The sequence below is a fragment of the Macaca nemestrina genome, chromosome 11 (genome assembly GCF_043159975.1).
Source record: "Macaca nemestrina isolate mMacNem1 chromosome 11, mMacNem.hap1, whole genome shotgun sequence".
Taxonomy (NCBI): domain Eukaryota; kingdom Metazoa; phylum Chordata; class Mammalia; order Primates; family Cercopithecidae; genus Macaca; species Macaca nemestrina.
Genome location: NC_092135.1, coordinates 22364142 through 22390910, shown reverse-complemented (window position 1 = coordinate 22390910; position 26769 = coordinate 22364142). Strand labels below are relative to the sequence as shown.

Here is a 26769-nt window from a genome sequence, read left to right as displayed (position 1 = left end):
GCCTGATCTTATTTTAGCTTTTAATTACAATGCACTCAAAATATACTGCTACTTTCCTTAATCCATTCTAACTTAAATTTTAATATTAAAATTGATTAATTAATATCAATTAATTAATGGAACATAATCTTGACAACTGAGAAAAACTAGACTTCTCCTTGCCTGTGGTTTTCTACCAGGAGCAATACCACCACTCCTTATGGAGACAATAAAAAATATGTGGGCCATTTTGTTTGCCATGATGATGAGGGGATATGACTGCCAATCCATGGAGGAGTGCCAGAGATGCTAAATATCATTAATTGCAGAACAACAAGGAAAAATACAAAATTTTCCTGTCCAAAATGGCAGCAGATGGTCCACAGAGCTAAACTCATTGCAGAATAGTGAGGAGATTCCCCTGCAGAAGCCCTAAGCGCTGGTCCCAGCCTTTGTGAGTATGCCTCTGGTGATACTGAGCTCATTACTCACCATTGCTAGGCAGCTAAAATGGAACATGTATTCTCATGTTAGGCCAACATCTGTCATCTTTTTATTTGTACCTATTTGCCCTCTGGAACAACACAGAAATAACTACCATTCCTTCTCAATGAATCCTTATTTAAGTATATTTAATGAACTCTGATGTAATATTAAAGACCACTTTGGTGTCTCGAATTTTGCTTGCTTTTTACTAAACTTTCTCAAACTTCTCAATATGGTGTATTAGCAGCTCCGCTATCACCCTCCTGCAGGAATATCTCTACGACGAAGGAGTGAAAAGCTGTTTATCCCTAAAGAGCTGTCTCCTATCTTCTTTGTGATTTCACATATCTCCTTTTTCAGAGACTCTGCTTCTCTCTCCTCCCAGTCCATTCTGATGAATAAATTCTACGCTGCTTAGCTGTCTGAATATGATCAAGATTAGAATTACAGTTGCAGGGAAAACCAGACAAGTATGTACTATATATCTAACTTAAATTCACTTTGTGCCAAAGGGAAATGTGTGTGGGCTTTATGTTTTCATTGTACTGGTGATCTCTCTTGCTCTTAGCTCACACTAGGGAAACAAAAGGCAATATGCTTAGTGTATGGTTAGGAATAGGTTTCATGAGCCTAGCCCAGTGAGTTGGCACAAGTGCCTCTAGTGCTGCATTGAGAATAAATCTCAGGCCAAGTTGGACTTTACCAAAAAATAACATCTTAACTATTGAAAGTTATTGCATAGTCTGGTACAGGGCAGCATCGATGTAGCTGGTACAGGCGACATGCATTCACCAACATTCATAAAGTAGAACAAGCACTGGTTTGGAGTTCTATAACTGGAGTTCAAACTTCTGGTATCAGAAATTACTAGTTAAGTGACTTTAAACCATCAACATCTCTGCCTACAATTTCCCCATCAGTAAATTTGGAATAAAAAATAACAATAATTTCCAACTGGGCTATTGTGTGAATCAATTGAAATAACTCTTTCAAGTTCTATAAACATTAAGTGTACCTTAATATATCAGACACTCTGGTATCATGCCTAGAATAAAATGATAAATGAGTCAAGGTATGTGCCCTTGAGAAGCTGAGTCAAATGGCAGAAACAGAGAAATAAACAGATAATTTTAACATAATACAGTAAAGGTATTGATAACTGAATCACAAACTGTTATGAAAACACAAATGATAAGCAGTCCATCAATTATAATGATTTCTGCAGCAACTGGTACCTACTCTGATAGAAACTGGCTTTAACAGTAAGGAAATAGATTGTCTCACATAACAGCCAGTGCTCACACTGTGGATTCAGTGGCTCAACAATATCTTCCAGGACCCAGAGTATCTTTCCATCTCTGACCTACTATACACAGTAATGCCTTTATCCTGAAGCTACATATCCTGTTATAATAAGATGGATCACAGCAGCAACTAAAACAACACCCTTCCTTGTTCAAGTCCCTCTTCTCATATCTTGTTGACCTAAACAAATTTAACGTTACCCATTTCTGAACCAATAACCTATAAAGGAATGGAAATTACTATGAATGGCTGTGACAAATAATCTTGGGCAGGTGACAAACATAATATTCACTTGAGATTCTAGACTAGCATAAAATAGTTGGAGTGGGAGTGAAGAAAATGTTTCTTGAAGGACACCAATTCAAGTTCGTAAAGGATAAATAAGAATTAGCCAAAGGAAGAAGAGGAGGATAAGCATCTCAGGCAGGGGAACAACATGACTGTGACTGTGGAAGCAAATTACCATAGAGGTAACAGAGGTAAAGCAGCACTGATTATGAGCTATGGCATTTCAGAGCACAAAAGGTTACACACTATGAATTCTTGATTCATGAATCAGTTAAAATATATGTATATATTAATTTAGTAATTCAAAAAGTATTTGATTATAAGATTAAGTAAAACAAAAATATTGATTTTGCATGGGGTGGAAGGGGCTTTCTACGAGGGCTTTTTGATCACTATATTTCCTGAAAGCATTTGAATAGGTACAGAATGTGTAAACCTCTGATTACTTTTCCTTATCTAGTCATATTGGTCATACCACCAGTGTAAATTTCTCAGTCATAATGGAGAAGTGTTTTATCCATGTTCGTTACGTTTTTTTGTGTCTACATAGAGGGAAAACCAGTAAATGTGTCAAGAGTAATGAGCCGGCCGGGCGCGGTGGCTCAAGCCTGTAATCCCAGCACTTTGGGAGGCCGAGACGGGCGGATCACGAGGTCAGGAGATCGAGACCATCCTGGGTAACACAGTGAAACCCCGTCTCTACTAAAAATACAAAAACTTAGCTGGGCGAGGTGGCAGGCGCCTGTAGTCCCAGCTACTCGGGGGGCTGAGGCAGGAGAATGGCGTGAACCCGGGAGGCGGAGATCGCAGTGAGCTGAGATCCAGCCACTGCACTCCAGCCTGGGTGACAGAGCGAGACTCCGTCTCAAAAAAAAAAAAAAAAAAAAAAAAAAAGAGTAATGAGCCAAGGGTCCTATGAAACAGCAAAATACCACTTTAAAATACATTTCAGAAAGTGAAACAAAACTGTGTCCCTGTGACTAATGCTACAACTAATCCCTGTATTGGCATTACAGCGGAATACAATAGGGAACAGAAAAACTTAGGACCTGTCTGAAGGGAAGATGAAAAGGATAGCAAAGGTGACAATCTCACATTAATTCTCACTGAAAGGTTGGGTTGACCATTTAATCGCATGAGCTATATTTTGAAATATCAGTGCAATCTAGGACTAATTTTGCTTCTTGAATCATATAGAATGGGAACAGAAAGTCGATTGCCTAATAAGAATTTCCAAAGAGATAGAAAAAGGAGACAGCACTCCTATGAGAGAAAAAGGAGACAGCACTCCTATGAGAGACACAGGCACAACTCCGGAAGCAATTTACTCTAAGCTATTTCTAAATATTAAAGTTTGGAAAAAACAGATAACATTTAGTCTGATTGTGAAATATTGGTGGAGTACTGATGGGAACAGTCATTTATTTAGGCCCCTTTTTAAAGGAGAAAAAAGACAAAAGCTATCTTGCAATGTCTATGTATGCAGCAGGGTAGAAAGTGGAAGTAATTCAAAATACAATGCCTGTTTATCAAGACAACATACAGTAAATATATTTAAACCCGCATTGCAGTTCCTCTCTCTTTAGCATTTAAATTGATTCACCAGTTTACATCTACTCCTACCTTCACGTCAAACGTGGATGGGGAAACTCTGATTAGAATGAGTCTCTATTTTTCTCTTTTGGATTTCCTCATTGCAAAACATTATTAGTTTCATCTTTAATTTCACTGCAAGACAACTAAATGAAAGGGAACAAGGAACTTGGCTACAGAAACTTTCTAATTTAATCTCCCTTGCAGTCTGATTCCTGTAGCGTGAACAGCACAGCCTGATCTTATTGGCACTTTCAACTGCAATGTCAGGTTCATTTCAAAATTTAATACAACGTATTTGTCATCACCACATTTCCTTAGGTAAAGACACTGACACCAAACTGCTACCAGTTGGTGGTCTGCAAAAGACAGCTTGCTGAAATGAAAATTCTCTCCTCTAAACCTAAATAACTCATCTCACATATTACGTGTCTTCTGTTCCTGCAAGAGAACACTATTGCTTTCCACTATTTGATCATTTAGTAATTCATAGGTAACAATAAAGAAGTAAAAAAAAAAAAAAAAATTACTCACTGCTTGCTTCTGGAACATTCCAAGAATTTCAAGAATAACTTCTTCGGCAGGAAACAAGAAAGAAGATTAGGACCAATACTATTACTTTTTTTTTTTTTTTTTTTTTTTTTTTTTTTTTTTTTTGAGACGGAGTCTAGCTTTATCGCCAGGCTGGAGTGCAGTGGTGCGATCTCGGCTCACTGCAACCTCCGCCTCCCAGGTTCAACCAATTCTCCGGCCTCAGTCTCCCGAGTAGCTGGGATTACAGGCATGTGCTGCCATGCTCAGCTAATTTTTATATCTTTATTAGAGATAGGGTTTCACCATGTTGTCCAGGATGGTCTCGATCTCCTGACCTCAAGTGATCTGCCCACCTCGGCCTCCCAAAGTGCTGGAATTACAGGTGTGAGCCACCGCGCCCCGCCCAATACTACTCTTGATTCTAACTAAGTGTAACACATGCCTTGTAAGACACGCTCTAGCCTACTTCTCTGTTATATGCTAACATTATGAAGCTGCCCACTGTCCTTCATTGGCTTACAACTGTGTTTTTCAAAGTCTGGTCCCTGGATCAACACCAGCATTGCCTGGGAAACTGCAAGAAATACAAGTTCCTGAGCCCTATTCCAGCCCTACTGAATCAGAAACTCTGGGGTAGGGGCTGGACACATGTGGTTTTACAAGCCCACCAGGTGATTCTGATGCCCACTAGTTTTAGAACCACCGATCTAGAAGAAACAAGATAGAGCACCATGTTTCCCCTACATTTCAGACCCAATTTTCCTATACAAGTAATTACCTTAACACCCAGTAGAGGTCTGTTTATGTTTATCTTTTTCTTTTTCAGAACTATTCCAATACAATCTGGAATCAACTACATAATGAAAATAAGAATAACCTAGTCCCCCTCCAGAGTCATACATGACTCAATAGTTGAAAAACAAGACTCAAGATGATGATGTATGTTACCCAGATTGCTTAACTGGAAAATAAATGGAATTCAATATTTTTTATGTTTTCATAGGGAGAACAGAAACAGTATATTGAAGCCCTTTGAATAACGGCAAATAATGAATAAAGACTGAGGGTTGTTCAAAATATTGAATGATCTCTCATGAGATACTGTATCATTTCTGCTTTGAAAGGTAATTCTTTAAAAAACTATCATCAACATGGTTTGATTTGAATTGGATTTTGTATCTCCTATAAGAATAGACTGACTAAATATCTTTCCAAGCATCTTTGTTTTAGTTTGAGCTGTGTCATAATGAAACTCTGTGACAAAGATTCCCAGACAAGTACTTATTGGGAAGCCACGCCAGGCAGCCAGTCAAAGAGTGGGGAAGTGAGGCAGGAAAGGGAGGAGCCTGGTAAAGAGTAGGTAATCAATAAGGAAACAGCTTCAAACATACATCTCCGGGCTATTCCAACCAAGAAGAAAGAAACTGGGTGTGTATCAACAACTCTCAACCAATAGTTGAAGACTGCTCCCTGGGGTTGCCAATTCCCTAGCAAGGCTGCAGTGGACAGAGACATTTCTTAGACAAAGAGATGTAGGTGATATCAGCTAGAATTTCAGGCTGACACCCACAGAAATGGGAAATGGCCAAGGGGATCTGGGCAGGAAACAACAGTGTGTGCTACAACCCACTACTTCTGACTATTCCAAAAGGCCATTTCTCTGAATTTGCATTGCTAATACAAATGCATGTCCATGTTTATTCTCCCATTCTTCAATTCTTCCAAACAGGTGGCAAGATGTTGGCAAGATAAGATTCCCATCCTTATATAAAGGTAAGAGGGAGTTTTTCCTACACAAATAAAAAATTGATAGTATAAGAGAAAATGATAGTTACTTTCTTAAAAAAGAAAAGAGATATCCAATTACTATTATCCCTTCCAAAATGCACACCTTAATAAACTGCATACTTATTTTAACCAAGTTGCCATTTCTCAAAACTTTTAGAAAACCCACATTTTAACTTTATTTTAGAGCCTACTAACTTTATTTTAGAGCCTACATATCCTCAGGGGTGAGTCTAATTTTGTAGCATCTCTTTAATAGGTTGATTCACGGCAGGAATATACCTATGTGAAAAAGAAATATCTGATGAATAATCTATTCTTCTTTCATCCTAAAATACAAGAAAATAAATATTGTACTGAAATAGCATTTAGAACATCTTATAAGCAAAAGCAAAAACACACAGAGCAGAATTGTAAAGCAGCATCTGTTAACAACATGAGATACAGCATAATCGAAGGGTTTAAAAATAAAGTCAACACAAAAGGAGTTCTCTTTAGAATTCTGGTGAATCGCAAAATATTCCAAAAAATGATTTTTATTTGAATGGAGTCTGACATTATTCTCACAGGTAAGCCAAAGAACATTTTTGAGATCTAAAAATGACACAAACAAACAAAACAAAACTTGCAACTCCAATCATAGATTTAAAATCATTTTTAAAATGTTTGCTCCAACTTAGGTAAATGATTATTCTAACACTTTCCACTAGTTGAAATTCTCCTTGAAAAGGTACTTACAGTGTTAGAGCTTACAAGTACATGCCATTTTAGCCAAGATTAAAGGTAACATTCCTGGAGTGTTCAAGGCCAATGATTTAAGGCAAGGACTCCTAGAAAAATACCCTTGAAATAAAAAGCAAAGCCACTTTAATGATGCAAAATCATTCATAGTGCTGTGCAAATATATACACTGCTTAAGAAAAATATTTGCATGGAAAAGGTATAGTGCAACTGTGAAAATAAAAAACCTTGTATGCAAGGGAGTGTTTTTGGCAACACTGCAGAACTGTAACTCCATGCACCTATCAACATGTGAACTTCGTTTTTTGTGATCTATTATACTCTTCACCAGTGTGGGCATTTACCTTCCAGAAGTGCAGATTGTATGTTGCATTATCCCTGAATCAAGATGTTTGTGGAAACATATATACACTTTTTTTTTTTCAAGATAGCCTATTTGGCAAATTATGGGGCAAAGTAGGTGGTGAGTGTTCCAGGTCTGACTGCTCCAGCAGGCAGACAGGTGTTTATCCAACGACCCCGTGGAGTCTTCTGCCCACTTTGCATTGTGGACACATGAAAGATGATACACAGTAGTCACTTGCCAGCCACTGGGAACACTGTCTACTCTCCTGGCATGATGGGGGTTTTTCCAACTTGCTTTTGAAGATGTCACTTGGTGGTAAACTTTCATCAATCGCCAGTGAAATCTGGCAATAACGAACCAGTTATATGTTTGAGAATCGATATTTAAAATGCAGTGGGTAAATCTGATATTCTAAGGGAGAATTATGTTGGGCTTGCATTTTTGAATCTCACTCCATTTACATTTCAAGTGCCTACTTTGAAGTGAGAAAACATCCTTGTCAATGAGACAAGAATAACCTATGCGTATTCTACTCTCTGTAAATGTCTATTGACCCATACAATGATAAGATGTTGTGCAGAGGACAGAAATCAAAGCTATTCCACCAATCAGAGACTCAGAAATCAGATTCCAAATAAGAACACTCATTTGTACAATCTATTATGCAATTTTCCTCCTGAAAATAAATATCACTGACTAACATATTGTTTGCTATAATTACGGGCTTGAGGGAGAAATAGGAGCTTCAGTGGCACTGATAGTATTGCCAATAAATCAAAGTAGAGAATGGAACAAAGCAGAGATAGCTGTAGAATTTAGAGGTGACTACTCAAATCTAAGATAACCCAAAGTAGACCACATTCTTAAACTAATCCACAAAGTTTAGGCACACCAAAAATTGCTATTTCCAAATACTCCCTGGTTTCAATGTGACATAGATTATATATTTTTGAAATTTGTAAGCTAATGGTCTAAACAAACTTCTGGGGAAGAGCAGTATGTCTTCCTAGCAGCTAACAAGGACACCCAACAAGACACTATCAAGAGTCCTACAGAATCTTGGTCACGCTTATGTAGAAATCTCATGGTTCCACAATTTGAATGGGACATAGGGATGCTGAATGTTCCTTTCTGAACACCTATATGCAGGATATCTGGAAGGAGATCATACGTAAAAGCCTAAAAATGGTAAATAAGCCAAGTTATCCTTAGAAATTACAGTAGGCCTCAAGTCTGAGTAGATCTAATGTAAGTGGTTTTTTAAAAAATCAAAAATAATTTCTTTTGGTCTCATCTGTTAAATTCAAAATAAATTCTGAAAGAAAGTGTCTATGAAGCAATTAATAAACCAAGAGTAATGGGGGAAAAATATCAAATGTTACAAAGAAAAAAAAAAAGGAGATCAAAGGACACTGTATATCTCAAACCTGTCTTTCTCCATTCATTTAAATTAATGTCAACTGTTCTGTCAACTCCTGTAGTTTTATGGAAAGACCCTGACAATATGTAGGAGTCAAACAGGAGCACTTCTCTGCCAAACTTCTATCATCAATCACCCAGATTCACACTGAAGCTGAATCACAAAAAGTGTAACCAGACCACATTTTCAGTTTCACACGGAACAAAAGACAGCGTCAGCCACCGGGAGGCCAAGCATGTTCCCATAACCATGACCATGGTCATTGCCCCACAAACGATGAGGGAGTCATTCAGGTATTTAAAAACCACAAAGACTTCATGGAGCTGATATGAACAAATATTAATTCCCTCTTCTGCACACGTAAGTTCGGAGTGTAGGTCAAAAGTTGAAAATTAGTCATTTCACAGGAATAAGCAAGAAAGCTCTAAAACTGCTGTAAAATAGTAAAGGTGATGATTGTAGATGGTTCAGTATAAATTATGAAAAAAGTTCCTAGCCAAGTGGACAGAGATAACATGACAACCCTCTAATATCTGCTGTGAGATAACAAGGCAAGAGAGTCATTTATCACTGGGTTCCAACCAAACCAATGATCTTCCTGTTTCCTTAGCTGGAGTTGGGGAGGAAGAAGTAGTTTTGGTTATTCTAATCCTCCTTATTATTTCCATTTTTAAAAAGAATGCTCTTTGACCAATTATTCAGGACAGGGTAGAATAATAATTGTACTTTAAAATATACATAAAATAAGTTTATGACTTTTTTGAATGGTTACATGCCATTCAAAAAATCATTGCCACTTCATTAATCATTGTTATATAACTACTTTAACTCTCACAGTCTTAAGAGTGAGAGGGGGGTTTTATTACCCCACTAGTCAGCTGAAAGAAAGGATGCTTCCAAGTTAAATAAGTTTCCTGAGATCACCTAGCAGGTGAGTAACAGAGTTGAAACTGCAACCTGTCTAGCTCTAGAACTCACGTTTTAAACTTCCATACTTCACTTCTTACTCCAAACTCAACAAAGAACACTTCTGTAACCACACAATTCTCCAGCACCACTTGGACATCCTACAATTTCCCTCAACTATAACACTATCTATTTGGAGTTAGCATTAGATCCCACAGGTTATGGGTTCAGTCCCGTAAGACTGCCCCTCACTTCAGATGCCCATCACAAGTCCCAGACTGTCGCCAGTGCTTCTGACCCATGGTTATACATCGGGGTTCCCACAACTCCTTCCTCAGGTCCTATAATTTCCTAGGATATATTACAGAACTCAAGGAAATATTTTACATTTATTGGTTTATCATAAAGGATATTACAAAGAATATACATGAAAAGTCATAAGAGATTCATGAGGAAAAGATGCACAGGACAAGGTATGGAGGACAGAGTGCGGGGCTTCCATGCCCTTGCGGGGCTTCCATGCCCTTGCTGGGATCTGCTACCCTCTCAGCATTGCCACGTTTCCAGCAGCCCAGAAGCTCTCTGTACCTCATAGTTCAGATGTGTTTATGTAAGTAGGATCAATTATTAACCCAATCTCCAGACCCTCTCTTCTTTCCAGTGGGTGAACTGAAATCCCTAAGCTTCTAATCATGGTTTGGTCTTTCTGGTGATCATCCCGCATCCAGAAGCTCACCAAGCATCACTTCATTAGAATAAGGCAGGCCTCGCACTCAGGAAATTCCAAGGGATTTAAGAGCTGTGTCAGGAACCAGGATCAAAGACCGACTATTAAAATAAAAGATTCTCCTAGCACCCCTGTATCTCAGGAAATTACCAGAGTTTTAGTAGCTCTGTGATAAGGAGCCAGGGATAAAGAGCAAAAAAATATGTCTTCTTATAAAACACAACATCACACAAACAAAAGGAATACAAAAGTGATCTGTTACTAAACTGCACATATGTTACCACGATTCAAAAATTATATGATAATATCCACAGGAGTTGCTATTAGTTTTAACACTCTGCTGTAGCTAATACAATCTGTTGTTGCCCTCTAATTAAACAATCCCCTGGTTTCCACAGGTAACCAATTATATCACCTGACAAAATCTATACCTGTGTAATTATGCTAATGATTGAAAAGAAAGAAGGAAGGAAGGAAAGAAGAAAGGATGAAGAGAGGGAGGGAGAGAGAGAAAGAAAAAAGGAAGGAAAAGCTTTGTATCAACCCTGTGTGGATGCTATTATCCATTCTGAATCTCTTTTGTGATTTCCTTCTGTTCTATGAATTACTTAGCTGCATAAGTTCAAAACACTTCATCCCACATATCATGAGCATTATAAATGGGGCTTCTCATGGCAGAGCTGATTAATAAATATACATGATATTCTTCCAAGGCACTGAATTTTTTTAAAGTTTTGGATCAAGGTTTAACATGTCACTTTTCTTACTTCCACATGACTTACATGTTTTCTGAATCACCTTTCATTTCAAACAACCTACCAGGTGCTGGCTGATCGAGGAAAGACATCATTGTTAATAGTTTTGTAAATCATGACAACTTGTATTTAAAAACAGTTCTTTGGAAATGTTAGTATTGTGTCTATAGCTGACTCAACTCTAACGTTATATAAATACAAATCCACTTAGTTAGTCTTGTTTGGTTGTTTTTTAAACTTGAAGGATGTTTCAGTCCTGGATTCTTAACAAGGTGGTGCTTGTTTATAATATATAAAGGCATGTTATACATTGGCCTTTACGTGTTTTGCATTGATAAGTTGAACACTATCCAAGAGATTTGTTTTCTAATTTTTTTTTTTTGACAAATTAAAAACTCTTGAGAAATCTCTAGGTTTGCTGTACTGTATTTAGGTACAATCAAATGGTGTTCTGTCGTGGAGTATGTGGCCCCATATTAAGTCATGGCATCTTACTTTGCACAAATGTGTCACTTGATGTAAACATAAATATTCAAGGATAAAAAAGGCTGTGCTTCTCTTCCTCATAAGGATGATCTATTGAAGGGTGGCCATGTGTTATTTGGCTGATACTTAACATCCTAACACCTCTAATGGGTCACTGGGTCATACCGTGGTCATTCTGGCAGACGGCCTTCAGAATGCGATGTCCCAGGCCACATTTTCCATGATCAGGGAAACAGATCCCTTCTGATGCCAGCCATCGGTAGCATGTTGGATCCTCACAAGGAACAGACTCCACCAAATGAGGGCAATGCCCTGCAGGTCCTGTAGATTCCATGAGGACATGGCGCTGCCTCGTTCTAAATCCTAAAACGAGACAGAAAACGTTTCACAGAATTCCACTCTTTTCTAGTAAAGGAAAAGAAGCAGCTGGGTGAGAGATGAAAACTTTTATTCAAGTACTCATCGGTCTAAGCATGTATTATCTTGATGTGTTTTATTCTGTGTGAAGTGAGAGGATGAGATGTGGAAAAAAAAAAAAAAGAGAATGGGAAATAATAAAAGCAGGAAATCTGTTTTCCAAGAGTTTACAACTTAGGAGTTGGAGAAGTCAGACATAATTCAATGGAATAATAAGTAGCATAAGTCCCATGGTATCAATAAACCAGTAAAAATAAATGGAGACTCAGAAATGATCTAAATATAGATTAATCCACATTTTCCTTTTGCTGTCGATTTTGACATTCTTGTTACGCTGCATTCAGTTGAAATACATCACCTCTTTGGCATCTCCTTGGTGCCCGACCATTCACAACTTCCTGCTCTGAGATTTATCTGCATCATGTCACTGAGATTTATACATCAGTCTGCCTCGTAAAGACAATATCTCTTTGGAGTTAACTTTCCACCCAGGCTAGACATGGGTCCATGATTGTTATTCTGTTTAAAAAAAATGTACTAGGGGACTAGGGCCCCAAAGTCCCAGCCAGAGACTGTAATAAGAACATAGATGTGTTTTACATGCTATGGGCCCAGAGTCACAAATGCAAATCAACAGGAGTCAAGTAGGTACACACATCGAGGCAAATGGGTCAACCATGAGACTGCAGCGAGTGTTTGGGTCAATGGGCCTGCTCTGAAGTGCCTGACTACTATTCAGCTTCTATTGACTCTCGGCATTAGATCATGAACCCTCTGTTAGCAGATCCTTCCATTTTGTCTAAGAAACCAGAAAACCCTCTATTTTTAAATGATAAAAATGAATGCACAATTTTTAAAAAGTAAAGTGACCTAATAAAGAAGGACTGAGAACCAGATTAAACCCTTTAGTCCAAATTTTCAATCTCTGGACCCCATGATATAATATTACTTCTAAAGGCTACGTCTACCTTCTGTGGATCTCATATCTTCCACCGTTTCTATTCCAAATTTAATCAACAGATTTAATTCTTTTAATTCCTTTTTCTTTCAACATAACCAACAGTTTTGCATGAATAACATTTAAAGAAATTGTTATTCATTTATTCCTCGGAGTAAGTAAAGAAAATGAGAGAGTTTGACAGCGCAGAGAACATTCAATTCCCAGAGTGAGGGCTGCATACCCCACCACCCTTTCCACAAGGGGAGGGGAGAAGGATAAGTTAGGGAGCATGAGAGGTAACATCTCTCTCACGAAAAAGTTACACACCTCAAGGTATAGTTGGAGAAAGACCACCTGTCTTAAATAGCACAGCCACGGAGCCTAGAACACAATGAACACGTGGTTTTGGGACATACGAAAAAGTGGCAGGGAGGTTCTGGGTTATCTTAGACCAAAAAAACAAACAAACAAACAAACAAAAACCCTCAAATAAAGCACTTAAAAATCCTTAAAAATACTAAGTATTTTGGCAAAGTACAGGGCTGGGCAAGAATTTTAGGTAAGGATTTTTAAGTGCTTTATTTGCGTTTGTTTGTTTGTTTGTTGGTCTAAGATAACCCAGAACCTCCCTTTTTTTTTTTTTTTTTTTTTTTTTTTTTTTTTTTTTTTTGAGACGGAGTCTCGCTCTGTCGCCCAGGCTGGAGTGCAGTGGCCAGATCTCAGCTCACTGCAAGCTCCGCCTCCCGGGTCTACGCCATTCTCCTGCCTCAGCCTCCCGAGTAGCTGGGACTACAGGCACCCGCCACCTTGCCCGGCTAGTTTTTTGTATTTTTTAGTAGAGACAGGGTTTCACTGGACTCCTAGACTCTTTAAGGATTAGACCTTAGGAAGAAATCATTCAGCCAGTCAGAGGCTATACTCTCATGGCATTAACACTGTTAAGATCAGGGCAGTTAAAAAAAAAAAAAAAAAAAAAAAAAAAAAAGGCTTCTCCTGTGCTTTATACCTCCATACCTCCAAGTCTATATCATTAACTAGCCAAATAAAATTGACAGAAGGGCTCAGTTTCCTTCCTGGGCCACCTTGAAAAGAGATGCGTACAGGGCTCTAAACTTCACTTGATGAGCATCAAACTCCAATGACCTACAAGCTCTCGCTTCCGCAAAACTCGAATTACCTCTATTGTTATATGTAACATCTGCATGCTGCTTATTTATTGTCTTATATTTTTGCTTGTTTTGATTTTATCTTTGAGCAAGACATGGCACGAGTCACCATGATTTACACGGTTTGACAGCCAGCCCAGACTTGAGCAGAGAAACTTAGCAGTCTTTACGAAGGATTCTGGGTGTCCTATTATTTGGAACCTAATGCCACTGAGGGGCATGTTCAGTTTTCCTCCATAAATCAAGTTGCATCCATCTTGCCATAAATCTACAGATTACATCTCCTCAGTCAATAAATTCCCTCAGTCTTTCATTTGTGCTGCCCTTGTCCTGACTCTAACTAGGATCAAATCACAGCACAAGCTCAGCATAAAACAAAAACCTTGGATTCTCTTGGTAGCACTTAACTTTAATCACACATCGCTGTTCATGCCTGCAATAGTCATCAGGCTTCTCCCAGGTGCTTCTGTTCTGAAAGATATACAATTGCCAAGTCCACAGTGGCTGGGGCCAGCCCACCAGTCATCTTCATATACTGAGTTTCATATTAATTAGACGATATTATTCCATAAATATTAACTGACATTTGCACATCACTTTCCTGTACTATGGGAAGCCACAGGAGGAACTGGAGACGTGTTTTCTTCTCAAAGCGTAAAACTCAACAAGGGAAAAAAGCACATGCATAAACTAATATTCACCCTTTACCAAGACTGGGACAGTAACTTTATTTTATTACTCTAAATGAATAAAGCCTCAAAACTCTGTTATGTTACTATTCCCATTTTGCATGTGTGAAAACTAAGATGCCACTTTATTACTTCTCCAAAGGTGCATTATTACTGATTAAATGGATGGGTGTGAAAATCAGCAGAAGTCTTTCAGAGTCATTGCCTCCTCACAAGAAAGGATTAAAGTCAGCTCCTGTGGATATAGTGTTTTCGCTACACTTTATAAAGTGAACCTGAAAGGCACTATGGTTTATTTGAAGGTACTAAAGGTGAGTAGATTGGACGGTGGAATTTTAGATACTGGGTAGCAGGGGAGAGTCATAATTATCACTTTCTGACTACAGATTCAATTCACCTTTAGTGAAACTAGTATCTGCAGGGTTTATTTTTTTCTGTGACCCCAAGAATTATGATTTAGTATATAATTCTACAAGAGACAATTAGAAAAGAACTGATACTGGGTTGGGGAAAGAAAAGGGAAGATGAGTAGATTGCAGAAAAGGGGTCAGTGTTTTTTAATTGAAGCCACGGAAGAATTAAAGGAGGCTCAGGAGGGTATATCCAGGTCTGAGGGCTGTATTTCTGCGTGAGTTAGTAGACCAGAAGTGTACACATGAGCTATCTACGGGCAATGCTATGTCTCAACACTGACTCCACTGGGACAGGTGTGAAGAAAGTCCAGCAGATTTCAGCCTGGCCAACATGGTGAAACCCCATCTCTACTAAAAATACAAAAAAATTAGCTAGGCAGGGTGGCACATGCCTGTAGTCCCAGCTACTCGGGAGGCTGAGGCAGAATTGCTTGATCCCGGGAGGTGGAGGTTGCAGTCAGTCGAGATCGCGCCACTGCACTCCAGTCTGGGTGACAGAGTGAGACTCTGTCTCAGAAAATAAATAAGTAAATAATAAAATAAAATAAAAATAATAAAAAAGAAAGTCCAGCAGATTAAACAAACAGGACAAAAGCTTATTCTGTCTTAAGTACTCCATTTGCTCTTCCTCTCTGAGTGAAAGAATCTGAGCAGATTGAAGCTTCCATCCTAACCCTTTAGAAATCAACCACTCTCCTGCAGGGGTAGTATTTCATAGCATCATTATTAGTCTACAGCCTGGTGTAAATACAGAAACTAAGAAGACATATTGATAGGGTGATGTCAGCATGAGAACTCCCAAAGCTTAGAATGAGAAGTTAACAGAACCCCCCGACCTACCCCAAACACATAGACACAGAAAAAAAAAAAAAAAAAAACTGTCTCTTAGCATATACTATCTATGAGAAAGCAAAATGATTTCATAGACTTCGCATTCAATGGAAAGCCTATCTAGCAGGCAAAGATGGAAAATGGAAATGTCCCCCATTTTTGTTATGTAAGATCTAAAACATGTCAGCATTTTCCAACTTTAGCATGTTTTCGAATTTGTTTAAGAGCATAAAAGACTGTCTTCAAAAAACAGTCATGGCTTCTCGGTTTCAAAATATCTTGTCCTTTGGGAATTTTTAAGGACTTGGATGCTCTCATTGAGGGAAGGAATCCCTGAAGTCCTGCCACGTAAGCAGCTGGCTGTTGTGACACCCTATAGGGAGCCTCCAGCAAATTCCTCTTTAGAACAACTTCAGTGGGTGATTCTGCCTTTTCTAGTATATGTCTGAAAGGGACAAGGATGTCATATAAATGTGTGTCTATATGTCAAGAAAAAATTTTAAAAATGCTTCATATCTATGTGTAGAGTTTGTCTATGAGTGTTTCAGGCTAATTCTCTTCCCTGTATCTCTAATTATAACACTCTGGGAGTATATCAAAGAGAAAGCAATAAATGATAAAACCTGACCTAATTTAAATTCCTCTGAAAGGCATCCTAGCTTCACTTGACAAGCACCAACCTGCCGATCAAGGTTCTCTTGTCTGCCTGTCATGACACCATGGAAGGGTGTGAAGGCTGTGAACATCAGCTGATTTTCTAATGTACTCTGAATAGCCGACAGCCACAAGTCTTCGATTCCTAATGGAAGGATTTCTGATTAAGAATAAAAGTCATGTAAAGATAATTTCTATAGCAACTAATTTCTTCTATTTGGTAATAAAACATTTCCTACTTTCCCATTCTTTTCTTCTTTTTTTCTTAATGTGAATGAAGGAAATGTACCAGAGCAATAACACAATGACTGGGAAAGCCTAGACAGGAGAAAAATGGTATTCTCTCCTACTTTCCACATTCTTTCTTTCTTTTTCTTTTCTTTTTTTTTTTTGGCTGTCGTTTGCTTGCTTTTCTCTTAAATAGTCCATCTTTCTGGGTGTGTGTGTGTATTTTTTAAGAGTATGAAATATCTAGGAAGGTATAAATGTCCTAGATTTCTGCTAGTGGAATCACTGCATTTTAGAGTAGGGAATTCAAATGTGAAGCTAAACACTCCTGCTTATATCCCCGAGTTTTGCAATGTTTAATGCATTAGCCCGTGTACCCCAGCTTCTGTAGAATTCTAAAGTATCTTTAGTTTGTACCAGTCAGTGATCCTGGCAGAACTCACAGTAGAATCATGGGACAGAAACCAAGACTGAGGGGGATCTCAGACCTAATACATACAAGTCAGTAGAAATAACAAGACTACTTGCTGTCATCATAACAAGCTTGGATACCTTGAAGGAACAGAATCATTTCCCTAGAGGGAAAACTCAATTCTTTATTCTTCCCAAGAGGGAAAATAGGCAGGTGGTCCTGGCAGGCTTCAGCAAGACCTTACAAACCAAAATTCTCTCTGCTCTAGGGAAGCATTTATAAAATAGCAAACTCCTAGACCTGAATAACAATCATCAGGGCTTACGGTCCCTCCCGTCAGTGACTACAGTTCAGGGGACAGCCATTCAGCCACAGTATGGAGTCTATTAACAAATGGCTAATTCTCAACAATCCCAACATGTCCCTAAACTCTGCAGGAGGCTGCAGGGACAGTACCACCTTCAGGTGAGAGGTTCTACTGCCTCCATCCTCTCCTTCAGCCCTTTGCAAAGACTGAGTCTCCCTTTGAAAAAAAATATTGATTGGGGCAAAACACTCCCCACCTCTAGTTATCTGGTGCTCTTAAGCTACTCTCAGCACAACCTCCCTCCCTCCCACAACTGCAGTCTCTTTTCCCACTTCTTCCAATGATGACGTACTGACACTAGATACATCCCACGCCCCACACCTCGTCTCCTGCATCCACTCAATGATTTGCTCTGAGGAGTAATGGCTCAGACTGACTAACGTGGTGCATGATGGGCAGATGGCTTCTCTTTTCAGAACTGAGCTTGTACTTTGATCCAAACTTCTTTAGGCCTATGGAGAAAAACAACTAAGGAATCTTAGGGTTTGGAGGGACATTGGACTCCAGAGACAGGAAACCAGATCTTTAGAGCCAGCATGGCCATCATTAAATCACCGCAGGACTTTAGACAAATTACCTTACTTCTTGACACTTTGGTGTAGTCATTTTGTGCAGTGCTGTATCCTCGTTGAGCCTAAATGCTGATCCAAAGTTGGGCAGTGTATTAGTTTCTAGAGCTGCCGTAACTAAGTACTGGAAATTGGGCAACTTAAATCAACAGAAATGTATCATCTCACAGTCCTGCAGGCTGGAAGCCTGAAATCAAGGTGTCAGCAGGGCCATGCTTCACATGCTCCCTCTAGAGGCTTTACAGAAGAATCCCTGCCATGCCTATCTCCTAGCTTCTGGGGGTTGTGGCTCTCCGTGGTGCTCCTTGGCTTGGAACACATTACTCCCAATGTCTGCCTCCATTTTCATGTGGCCTCTCCTTTTGTCTTCTATGTCTCAATGTCCTCACATGGCACTCTCCTCTCTGGGTATGTCACTGTGCCCAAATTTTCCTCTTCTTGCAAGAACACCAGTCACTGGAATAGAGCCTACCTTAATCTAGTATGAGTTAATCTTAACTTCATTACTTCTGAAATAATCCTATTTCCAAATAACATCCTATTCATATGTACCAGGGGTTGGGATTTGAACACGTCTTTTTGGGGGAACACAATTCAACCTATAGCAAGTGGTGTCTTATGAAAGATGGACCAGGGTATATCTGCACAGGTTGGCTTTTACTACAGAGGAATAGGGGCCAATGGGGATAAAAATGTGGCAAAAATGTTACTTTGTGGAATGTGGCCAAGGCAGGGGGTCTGAAGTTCCACGGGCCAGTTCTGAATTATCTGGAAAAATAAAACTGAAAGTTCAAGGAGCCAGTTTTTAACAGGAGTTTTGTGAAAATTTGAGCTCAAGTGACAAAAAAAAATGCAACACACAATTAGGGCAACCAGCCTGATCAACACGGAGAAACACCATCTCTGCTAAAAACACAAAAATTAGCCAGACATGGTGGTGCATGCCTGCAATCCCAGCTACTTGGGAGGCTGAGGCAGAAGAACTGCTTGAACCCAGGAGGCAGAGGTTGCAGTGAGCCAAGATCGTGCCACTGCACTCCAGCCTGGGCAACAAGCGTGAGAAAGAAAGGAAAGGACAGGGAAGGGAAGGGAAGGGAAGGGAAGGGGAGGGGAGGGGAGGGGAGGGGAGGGGAGGGGAGGGGAGGGGAGGGGAGGGGAGGGGAGGGGAGGGAAGGGAAGGGAAGGGAAGGGAAGGGAAAAAAGGGAAAGAAAAGGAAAGAAAAGGAGGAGGGAGGGAGGGAGGGCCATTCTCTGAATTGCCATAGAGAATCCATGGCCCAGAACGAAGGGGAGAAAGCATTTAGTAAACATCTATTTAATAAACACCTATAAAATCTGACCCTCAGAACTGCTTCTACCTGCCTGCAGTACCTCACTTTTTTCTGAGGGAGTCACATCTCTCCATTCTCCATCTGTGAAGTTTGAAGGAAACTGTTCCTCTCCTGATCCCAGTAGTGGCCATACGTCCAGGATTTGAACATATAAACCCCACATCCTCCAGTCAGAGTAGTTGGTTCAGGAATGAGGACATGACATAAAACAGCTACAGAGATTCAATTCCTGGGACCAATGGAGAAGACATTTATTTTGCTGTATGTACTACCTTAAATTGAACCTAGTATAGAGAAAAGCAGACACAAGAGATGGAGAGAGAGAGAATTGTAAAGGTAAAGAAAGAATCAGAAAACAAGACGGAGACCCATTGGCCTGTTTATACTCTTGGATGCAGCCCTATCCTCTCTTCTCATTTCAGCTACATGAGCTCAAACAGTCTCTTCTTTTGACTTAAGTTGGTATCAGTTGGGTTTCTGTCACCTATAACCATTAGTCTCCCAAGTAATACAACCAAGAGTCTCCCAGATCTACTTGGTCTGATGTGGTTCTACAGCTTTGAAAGCAGATGAAGGCAGCACTTCATGTAGCAAAGTGATGCCACAGCCACAGTGACTGGGGGAACCTTGGTCCAACCTCACATGATTTTCTGGACAATGACTTAAACAGGAGCAGCACAGGCTAAACATAAGATGACTGTTCTAAAAATATTTAAATCACCCTGAGGAATCTCATACGACTGCATGCAACTGACTATATACATGTAGATCATAAGACTGCAAGCTATAGGTATTAGTATAAAAGGAAATTTATTTGTGTACACAAGCTGCAGAGGCATGGGGCACATTCTGGTTACATGTCAAATAAGAGAATTGCCCAAGGCCCCCTCCAGGCTTCATTGAGATCCAGATTTCTATGGTTTGACAAAAGAATGAAAGTTAGCTTCTTCCTGCCTGAAAGCCAATGCACATCTTCCTTGCTACCTTAGAACAAGAGTCAGAATGAAAGGAAAAGCCCAGGAACAGGGGTAAGTGAGTCTGGGCGTACACATGCGTGTATATGAGTACTCTAGGAATTACTGAAATGTGGATTTTCATGTGAATGGAGCAGTAAGCAGTGAGCAGAGTTCTAGGAACACAAGCATGCTACCATCAAGTGTTTGGCCACGGATTCTTGCTTTGCATGTAATAACTAGAACCTAATTTCTGAAATATCCTTGGATCTCATTTCTCTTGATAAAGGAAATATTTCTTTTTAGTACTGTCATTTAAGGGAACACAGTATCAAGAGAAACTAAAGGGTCAATGAAAGAGAAAACAAGATATCACTAGGAATGAACTTTTGAAGATGAAGATGTGTATTTTGATTACAAACTGAAGAAAACTAGACCACAGAGGCCTACAAAATTAAACAGGAATATAAAAGTTGAAGATTTTTCCTCAAGCTCAAGATCAGTATCAGAAACTAAACAATATACATAATGACCCTTGCAAAAATCTAAAATATAACATTGAATGTTAAATGTGGAAATCTAAAAAGAAATGCATAGATTAGAAAATGTGAGTGTGGAAATCATGTCTAATTTCCCCCATATAACCATTACATATAAACAAAACATGAAGTGGCCAGGCATGGTATCTTATGCCTGTAATCCCAGCACTTTGGGAGACTGAGATGGGCAGATCACGAGGTCAGGAGTTCAAGACCAGTCTGGCAAACATGGTGAAATCCCATCTCTACTAAAAATACAAAAATTAGCAGAGTGTGGTGACAGGCACCTGTAATATCCCAACTACTCAGTAGGCTGAGGCAGGAGAATTGTTTGAACCCAGGAGACAGAGATTGCAGTGAGCCAAGATCATGCCATTGCACTCCAGCCTGGGTGACAGAGCAAGACTTCACCTTGGAAAACAAAACAAAACAAAACAAAAGATGAAGTTATACCAAATAGAGTAGTAGTCAACTGTGAGTCTAACTGAAGGTCAATCAAGGTCAGATTTTGTACTCCACAGAAATGTCTCAGTGCCTCCCTAAAACTGAATACCGTCAGGCTTGAGCTGGTTATCTAAATTTTGCAAACAAATATTGTCTTAAGCAGGCTTAATCAGTGACTTAGCTACCGGAATAAATATTTGTACACTGGCAGTAAATGAAGCGCATGTAAACAAGGGACTCACCTTTTTTCCCCTGAGGATCATGGCAGTTTTCATGGATGCACAAGCCCCAGGCTGACCAGGAAGATACTATGCAGTCCGTAGAGCAAGGGTTATTGCAGAGCTGAGAGGGCAACGGGGCGGGTCCCGCACATAATGTCTTTTCCACAGGTCTAGAGACTGAGGGACAAAAAGATAACGGACCATGTCACATTTTCTGGACATCCTTAGCATTGTTTCTGCCTTTATTTGCATGCCTGCCTTGCAAATAGAACTTTATAGCTAAAAAGAACATATTGTGTTGTTTAGCTCACGTGATTAGTATTTTGGTTGAGAAAAGGCAAAGAAGACAGTGGCAAAGTGCATGCACTTGAAATTCCTGCTTGGCAAGGTATTCCCTGGGAATCAAAGAGAGAACTGGAAATATCACAGATACAAATTATCTAGAGTTATGACTTTTTAAAAAATTAAATGGCTTTGTGAAGTTTCAAGACGAGTCTATCTCAACTATATAAATGACTGGGTCACTGTGAAAAAAATCCAGATCGAAGCCCTGAGGTAGAGTGTTTAGCATAACCAATCTACTGCTGTGACTCCCCCGAGTGAGGGAGCTGGCGAAGACACACAAGAAAAATGGTTCTTAGGATAAGAAGAAAATTCAGAATCTGTGACTGCAGAACTGGCCCTTGGAAATCAGTTTCATTTGTGAGGCTCCACAGAGGCCCAAGTGTCCCCTTGGAAAATGACTAGTAGCTTCCAACTCCTCCGGGTGTGCACCTGCACCCAGCACCCAGAGTGGGGCTACATGGAGGTCACTTCAGGTTGCAGCAACCATCTCTCCATCAAGTGTTCACTATGTGTCCTCTGTATGCAGATACTTTATTTTTTTTTTCTTTTATATTTTTGCTCTTTTTAATTTAATTAATTAATTTATTTTTTGAGACAGGGTCTCACCCCGTCACCCAGGCTGGAGTGCAGTGGTACCATCATAGCTCACTGTAGCACCAACTTAATCGATCTTCCCACCTCAGCCTCCTGAGTAGCTGGGACCACTGGTGCATGCCACTACGCTCGGCTAATTTTTTCTATTGCTTTTTGTGGAGAGAAGGTCTCCCTATGTTCCCTAGGCTGTTCTGAAACTCCTGGGCTCAAGCAATCTGCCTCCATCAGCCTCCCAAAGTGCTGAGATTATACACGTGAGCCACCATGCCTGGCCAGGAGACTCTTTCTAGGCACCATGAGAATACACAGAAGAAGGAGAAAACAAGATCCTAACCGTTGTGAAGATTGTAATTTTATAGGAGCTAGGATAGTAATACTTGGAGATGACACTCTAAAGGAACAGACAGATGCATTAAGTAATTATTCTTGCATAGAGAGACCCTAAACTAGGAAGGCTTTGAAGCAATCTAGAGTTTCTTTTAGCAAATGATTAAAGTTCCAAAAATGTTACTTTACACTAGTTTGTACTATTGTCTAAATATTTCTGATATGTCATTTCCATTCAGTTGAGAAGACCAGAAATGCCTCCAAGGTGGACACTGAGGTGAGAGGAGTGAGTTGTAAATCACACCATCTATTTTCTGTCTTACCCTTAACACATGTGTAAGAGTCAAATCTGGTCAGAGTGAAAATAAGTTGCAGCACTGACCAGCAGAACTTCGAACACCAAAATAGCAGCAAAATAAAAAAATACTGTCATGACATAGTTGCAACCCATGGGGAAAAAGTATTTCTAATGAACAATGAGGCAGCCTGAGCTGCTTATGAGGGTAAAAGGAAAAGAGAAGCTGTGAAAGAAAATAATAATAATGTTTTATTTGCAATTAATTCTTTTCCAGTTTACCAAAAGGATTTGATATGACTTAAAGGGCAAGTGCAAAGCAAGATTGTCAATGTAAATGTTACAGTTTGCAAGCCATGTGGAGGGGACAGAGAAAGGAAGAGAGAATAGGTATTAGGGGAATGTAAAGGGATTGTCCAGGGAGACTGAGGAGAGGTGGCGATCAAACAAAGGTTGTGCTTAAAATGGGAACAATAGGATGAGAAGATGGAGTGACCGGAACCGGGAATGCACAGATGAGACTGATGAACCATGGGTAAAGGGAAACCCAAGAGATGGAGAAGGGGTTTGTGATTCCGCCCCAGGGTTGAGGAAATCAAGACACACACAAGACAGTCATTCATTGAGTAAATCATGCATTCATTTCAAAACACTGAGCATTCATCTAAATCAGGCACTCTTGAGTGGTGTCTGGTTACAAGGAGCTCTCAGTCTAAAAGGGTAAATCAAGCAGTATATTAACAGAGTTGATGAAAGAGATATGCCAGAGCATTGTATAAGTAGAAAGCTGCATAGCTGGATGGCTTAATACAGACGTGTATTTAAATCGGGTCTCATACATGTTAGCATGTGTTCTCATAAACTCAAACTTTAGTTCCTAAAACGAAACCTTAGTAATGATGGAAAAGAAAGTGGGCCGTGTAAGCTGATGTTTAATAAGCATTTATAATGCATGCCAGGCACTAGTTATAACCTGCTTATCACCATTAATTCATTTAGTCTGCCTAACTTCCCTTTGAGATATATGTTGTTATTATCTCTAGTTTTAAAATAAGGAAACTGAGGCACAGAAATGTTCACTTATTCACATTCCCAGCTAGTGAGCAGTGGACCTGGGATTGGGACCCAGGCATCTGGGTCTGAGTTTATCTTCTTAATCACAGCTCCATATGACCTTGGCATTTGTCATTCAACCTATATTAAGCATCTGCCATGTATAGGACACTTCTCGAGTGGCCTTGGACTGATGCAGTTTTCCCTCTTTGTTGTGTGTAGCTTCCAAATACAACTGTAGAATGAGCTGAAACCGCAATATTCAGAGATAAGGGGGAAGCTAGCCAAAACAGCCCCGGCTATGCTCCAGTCCCCCATAAGAACAAGATGTCCTTCAACATTTTTAGCCCAGCATGTCAGGCTTCCCCCAAGATAAAACTCAAGATGGGCCACTTTTCAGGGTCCCTCATCTGCAGTACAAGTGGGGTATGCACAGTGGAGACCCCATCCACCCTGGGCAGCTTTCTGTACCGTGGGGCACCAGCTCACAATGAATCGTAGGCATCTGTTGTCCCTTGCTGCCTATCTGTGAGTAATAAATCTGCTTCATATAACTTGTTGCATATGAATGTATTCTCTCCCACTGGTCTCAGACAAGTTGGTAACCAGTGCACAGTGGACCTACATCACACCATTTGTTAACACTGTGTTAGGTGCTGAAGCCACAATGGTGAGTAAAACATACCAGGTTTCTGTCTTCATGGAGTCCATATTACAGCAAGAACTGATAGTAATTGTATATGGGTCCACGAATCCTAGTAAGACTGGAAAGCTGTATTACTGCCCTCTTTTCCTTGCCATGGCTGTCTCTCTCATTATTAAGAAGATACTCGAAGCCCCTCAGCCCCAAGATCCAGCTGACAGCTGCTGCCACAACCTCTATACTTGATGTAGGGCCCTGCAGTTGAAAGTACTCAATCAACCGGAGCAACTCTCAGGCACACAGTAGGCAAGCACTACAGTGTATCTGAAGTTCCCAGCATGTCTGTGCAGGAAGGGCTTATGGTTGGCAGTGCAGCTGAAAAAAGCCTGGGAAATATGTTCTGAAGCTGCGTTTGTCAAGGACACGGTGTCTACACAGATATTATGCTTATGTGGCTTATTTTTGGAGGCCTGTTGAAGATTATGGGGGTTGTGAGGTTAAGTCCCCAGAGTCCCCTTTGATAAATACTTAACTGTCAATTAGTTGACTATTGAACATTAGAACTAATGGTACTCTCAGATTTGAAATTAGAGAAGGACATGGTTTGCTGGAAAAGAACAGCGAAGGATTCCTCTGGGGACTACTAAGTGACATATTGGAGGACCAGGGGTAGGAGAGAGACCATTTGTCAAAGTAGTCACGTCTCTTCAGCACCTGCTGTTTTGATGGACAGTGAATCTTAATCCATATCAATAAATTATTCCAGTGTCTGGTGACAAGTCTAAGATGCTTCATTTAGACACTGAATCAATGTGCTTGGGTCAGCCTGTCTCTATCACAGACCCACTGTGCCCACCCCAGGCTAAATTTGTTCTAGAAATAAATCATGAGTAAGTCACAAAGAACTCACCAGCTTCAGACCACTTAGCAAGTCACATCTTCCAGAGAAGAGTAAACAGGATATTTCTATGCTCCAACAGTCAATAGGACTTTTGGAGCTAGAGGGAGCTTTAGAGCTGATTTAATTCAATTCATCAATTTTACTGAAAACTAAGCTCCGAAGACTGGGTGGTTTCTCCAAGTTCATTCAGCAAGCACAGAGCAAGGCAAGAGCTAAGCCTCTACCCAAGTGGCCAGCTCATCTCTGTCTATCCTTCTTGGTTTTCCTTCCATAGAATGAAAACCTTAGACAGTGCAGATGTGATCATTTCTACTAAGGATATTTTGCTTATGAATCACAGTGACCAGAACTGGAGGCAACAAGTGACACAACAGATCCAAGACTCTTTAAATAAATTTAACACTTTAAACCCTTTATACCGTTAAATAAAATCCAAATCCTTCCCCTCCTTCATTGCTACTGCAAAACTCCAGTCTTTTCCCAAATGGTCCCCATCAAGGAGGCAGTGAGAACAAAATTTGCTCCAGTTCAAATGACAATCATACTTTTTAAAAATTTGTGGCTGTTCATGTTGAAATGAATTTATCTCAGGAAGTGGGTGGGGTGAAGGCATTTCCTGGGTCACCTAAAGTTGGGCGATCTATGCAATTTACTCTGAGTCTTCGGTTCTCTTTGGCCAAACTCCAGCCATGACATTTGTAGTAAGAACTGCTGCTTTTCTATTCACCTGCGCTCCTTTCTCTGAAACTACTACCTGAAACAAATGTATTTCTATTAATTAGCTCTGTCTTCTCTTAATGCAATAAGCCCCTAGGAGCAGGTCTGTGCTCTCCCACTTCCTCCAGCTGCCTCTTAGACCATGTCACCTTGGAGCCTTCTGCCATTCCTGCGTTGACCAACTGCCAGACTAGATAAGCAATTATCCAAGGTCTTGTAGGCTATTTAGGCCTGGTAGGCAGCAATGTTAATCCCCACAGAGACTCTTCATGGTCACAAAATGTTAGAGAGTCAAAATAACATGTAACTCAGACAAATCTGGATCACTGCCTAGCAGCATCTTTCTAAATGCTAAGGAAAATATTATAG

The 26769-nt window shown here is 39.9% G+C and overlaps 1 protein-coding gene and 1 long non-coding RNA gene across 3 annotated transcripts in view; one reads left to right on the top strand and one right to left on the bottom strand.

Moving 5' to 3' along the window:
• LOC105492585 (thrombospondin type 1 domain containing 7B) overlaps positions 1-26769 on the bottom strand; it is a 900526-nt gene that overhangs the window by 491675 nt on the left and 382082 nt on the right. For both annotated transcript variants that reach the window (XM_071072671.1, XM_071072672.1), the window contains exons 6-7: positions 21547-21702; positions 11517-11714 (exon numbers count right to left, since the gene is read on the bottom strand). In XM_071072671.1, the coding sequence (XP_070928772.1) occupies positions 11517-11714; positions 21547-21702 (354 nt within the window). The remainder of the gene's footprint in view (positions 1-11516; positions 11715-21546; positions 21703-26769) is intronic.
• On the top strand, positions 5509-16671 carry LOC105492583 (uncharacterized). The gene is made up of 4 exons (XR_011609717.1): positions 5509-5613; positions 5915-5958; positions 14706-14874; positions 16458-16671. It is a non-coding gene; the product is annotated as an uncharacterized lncRNA (long non-coding RNA).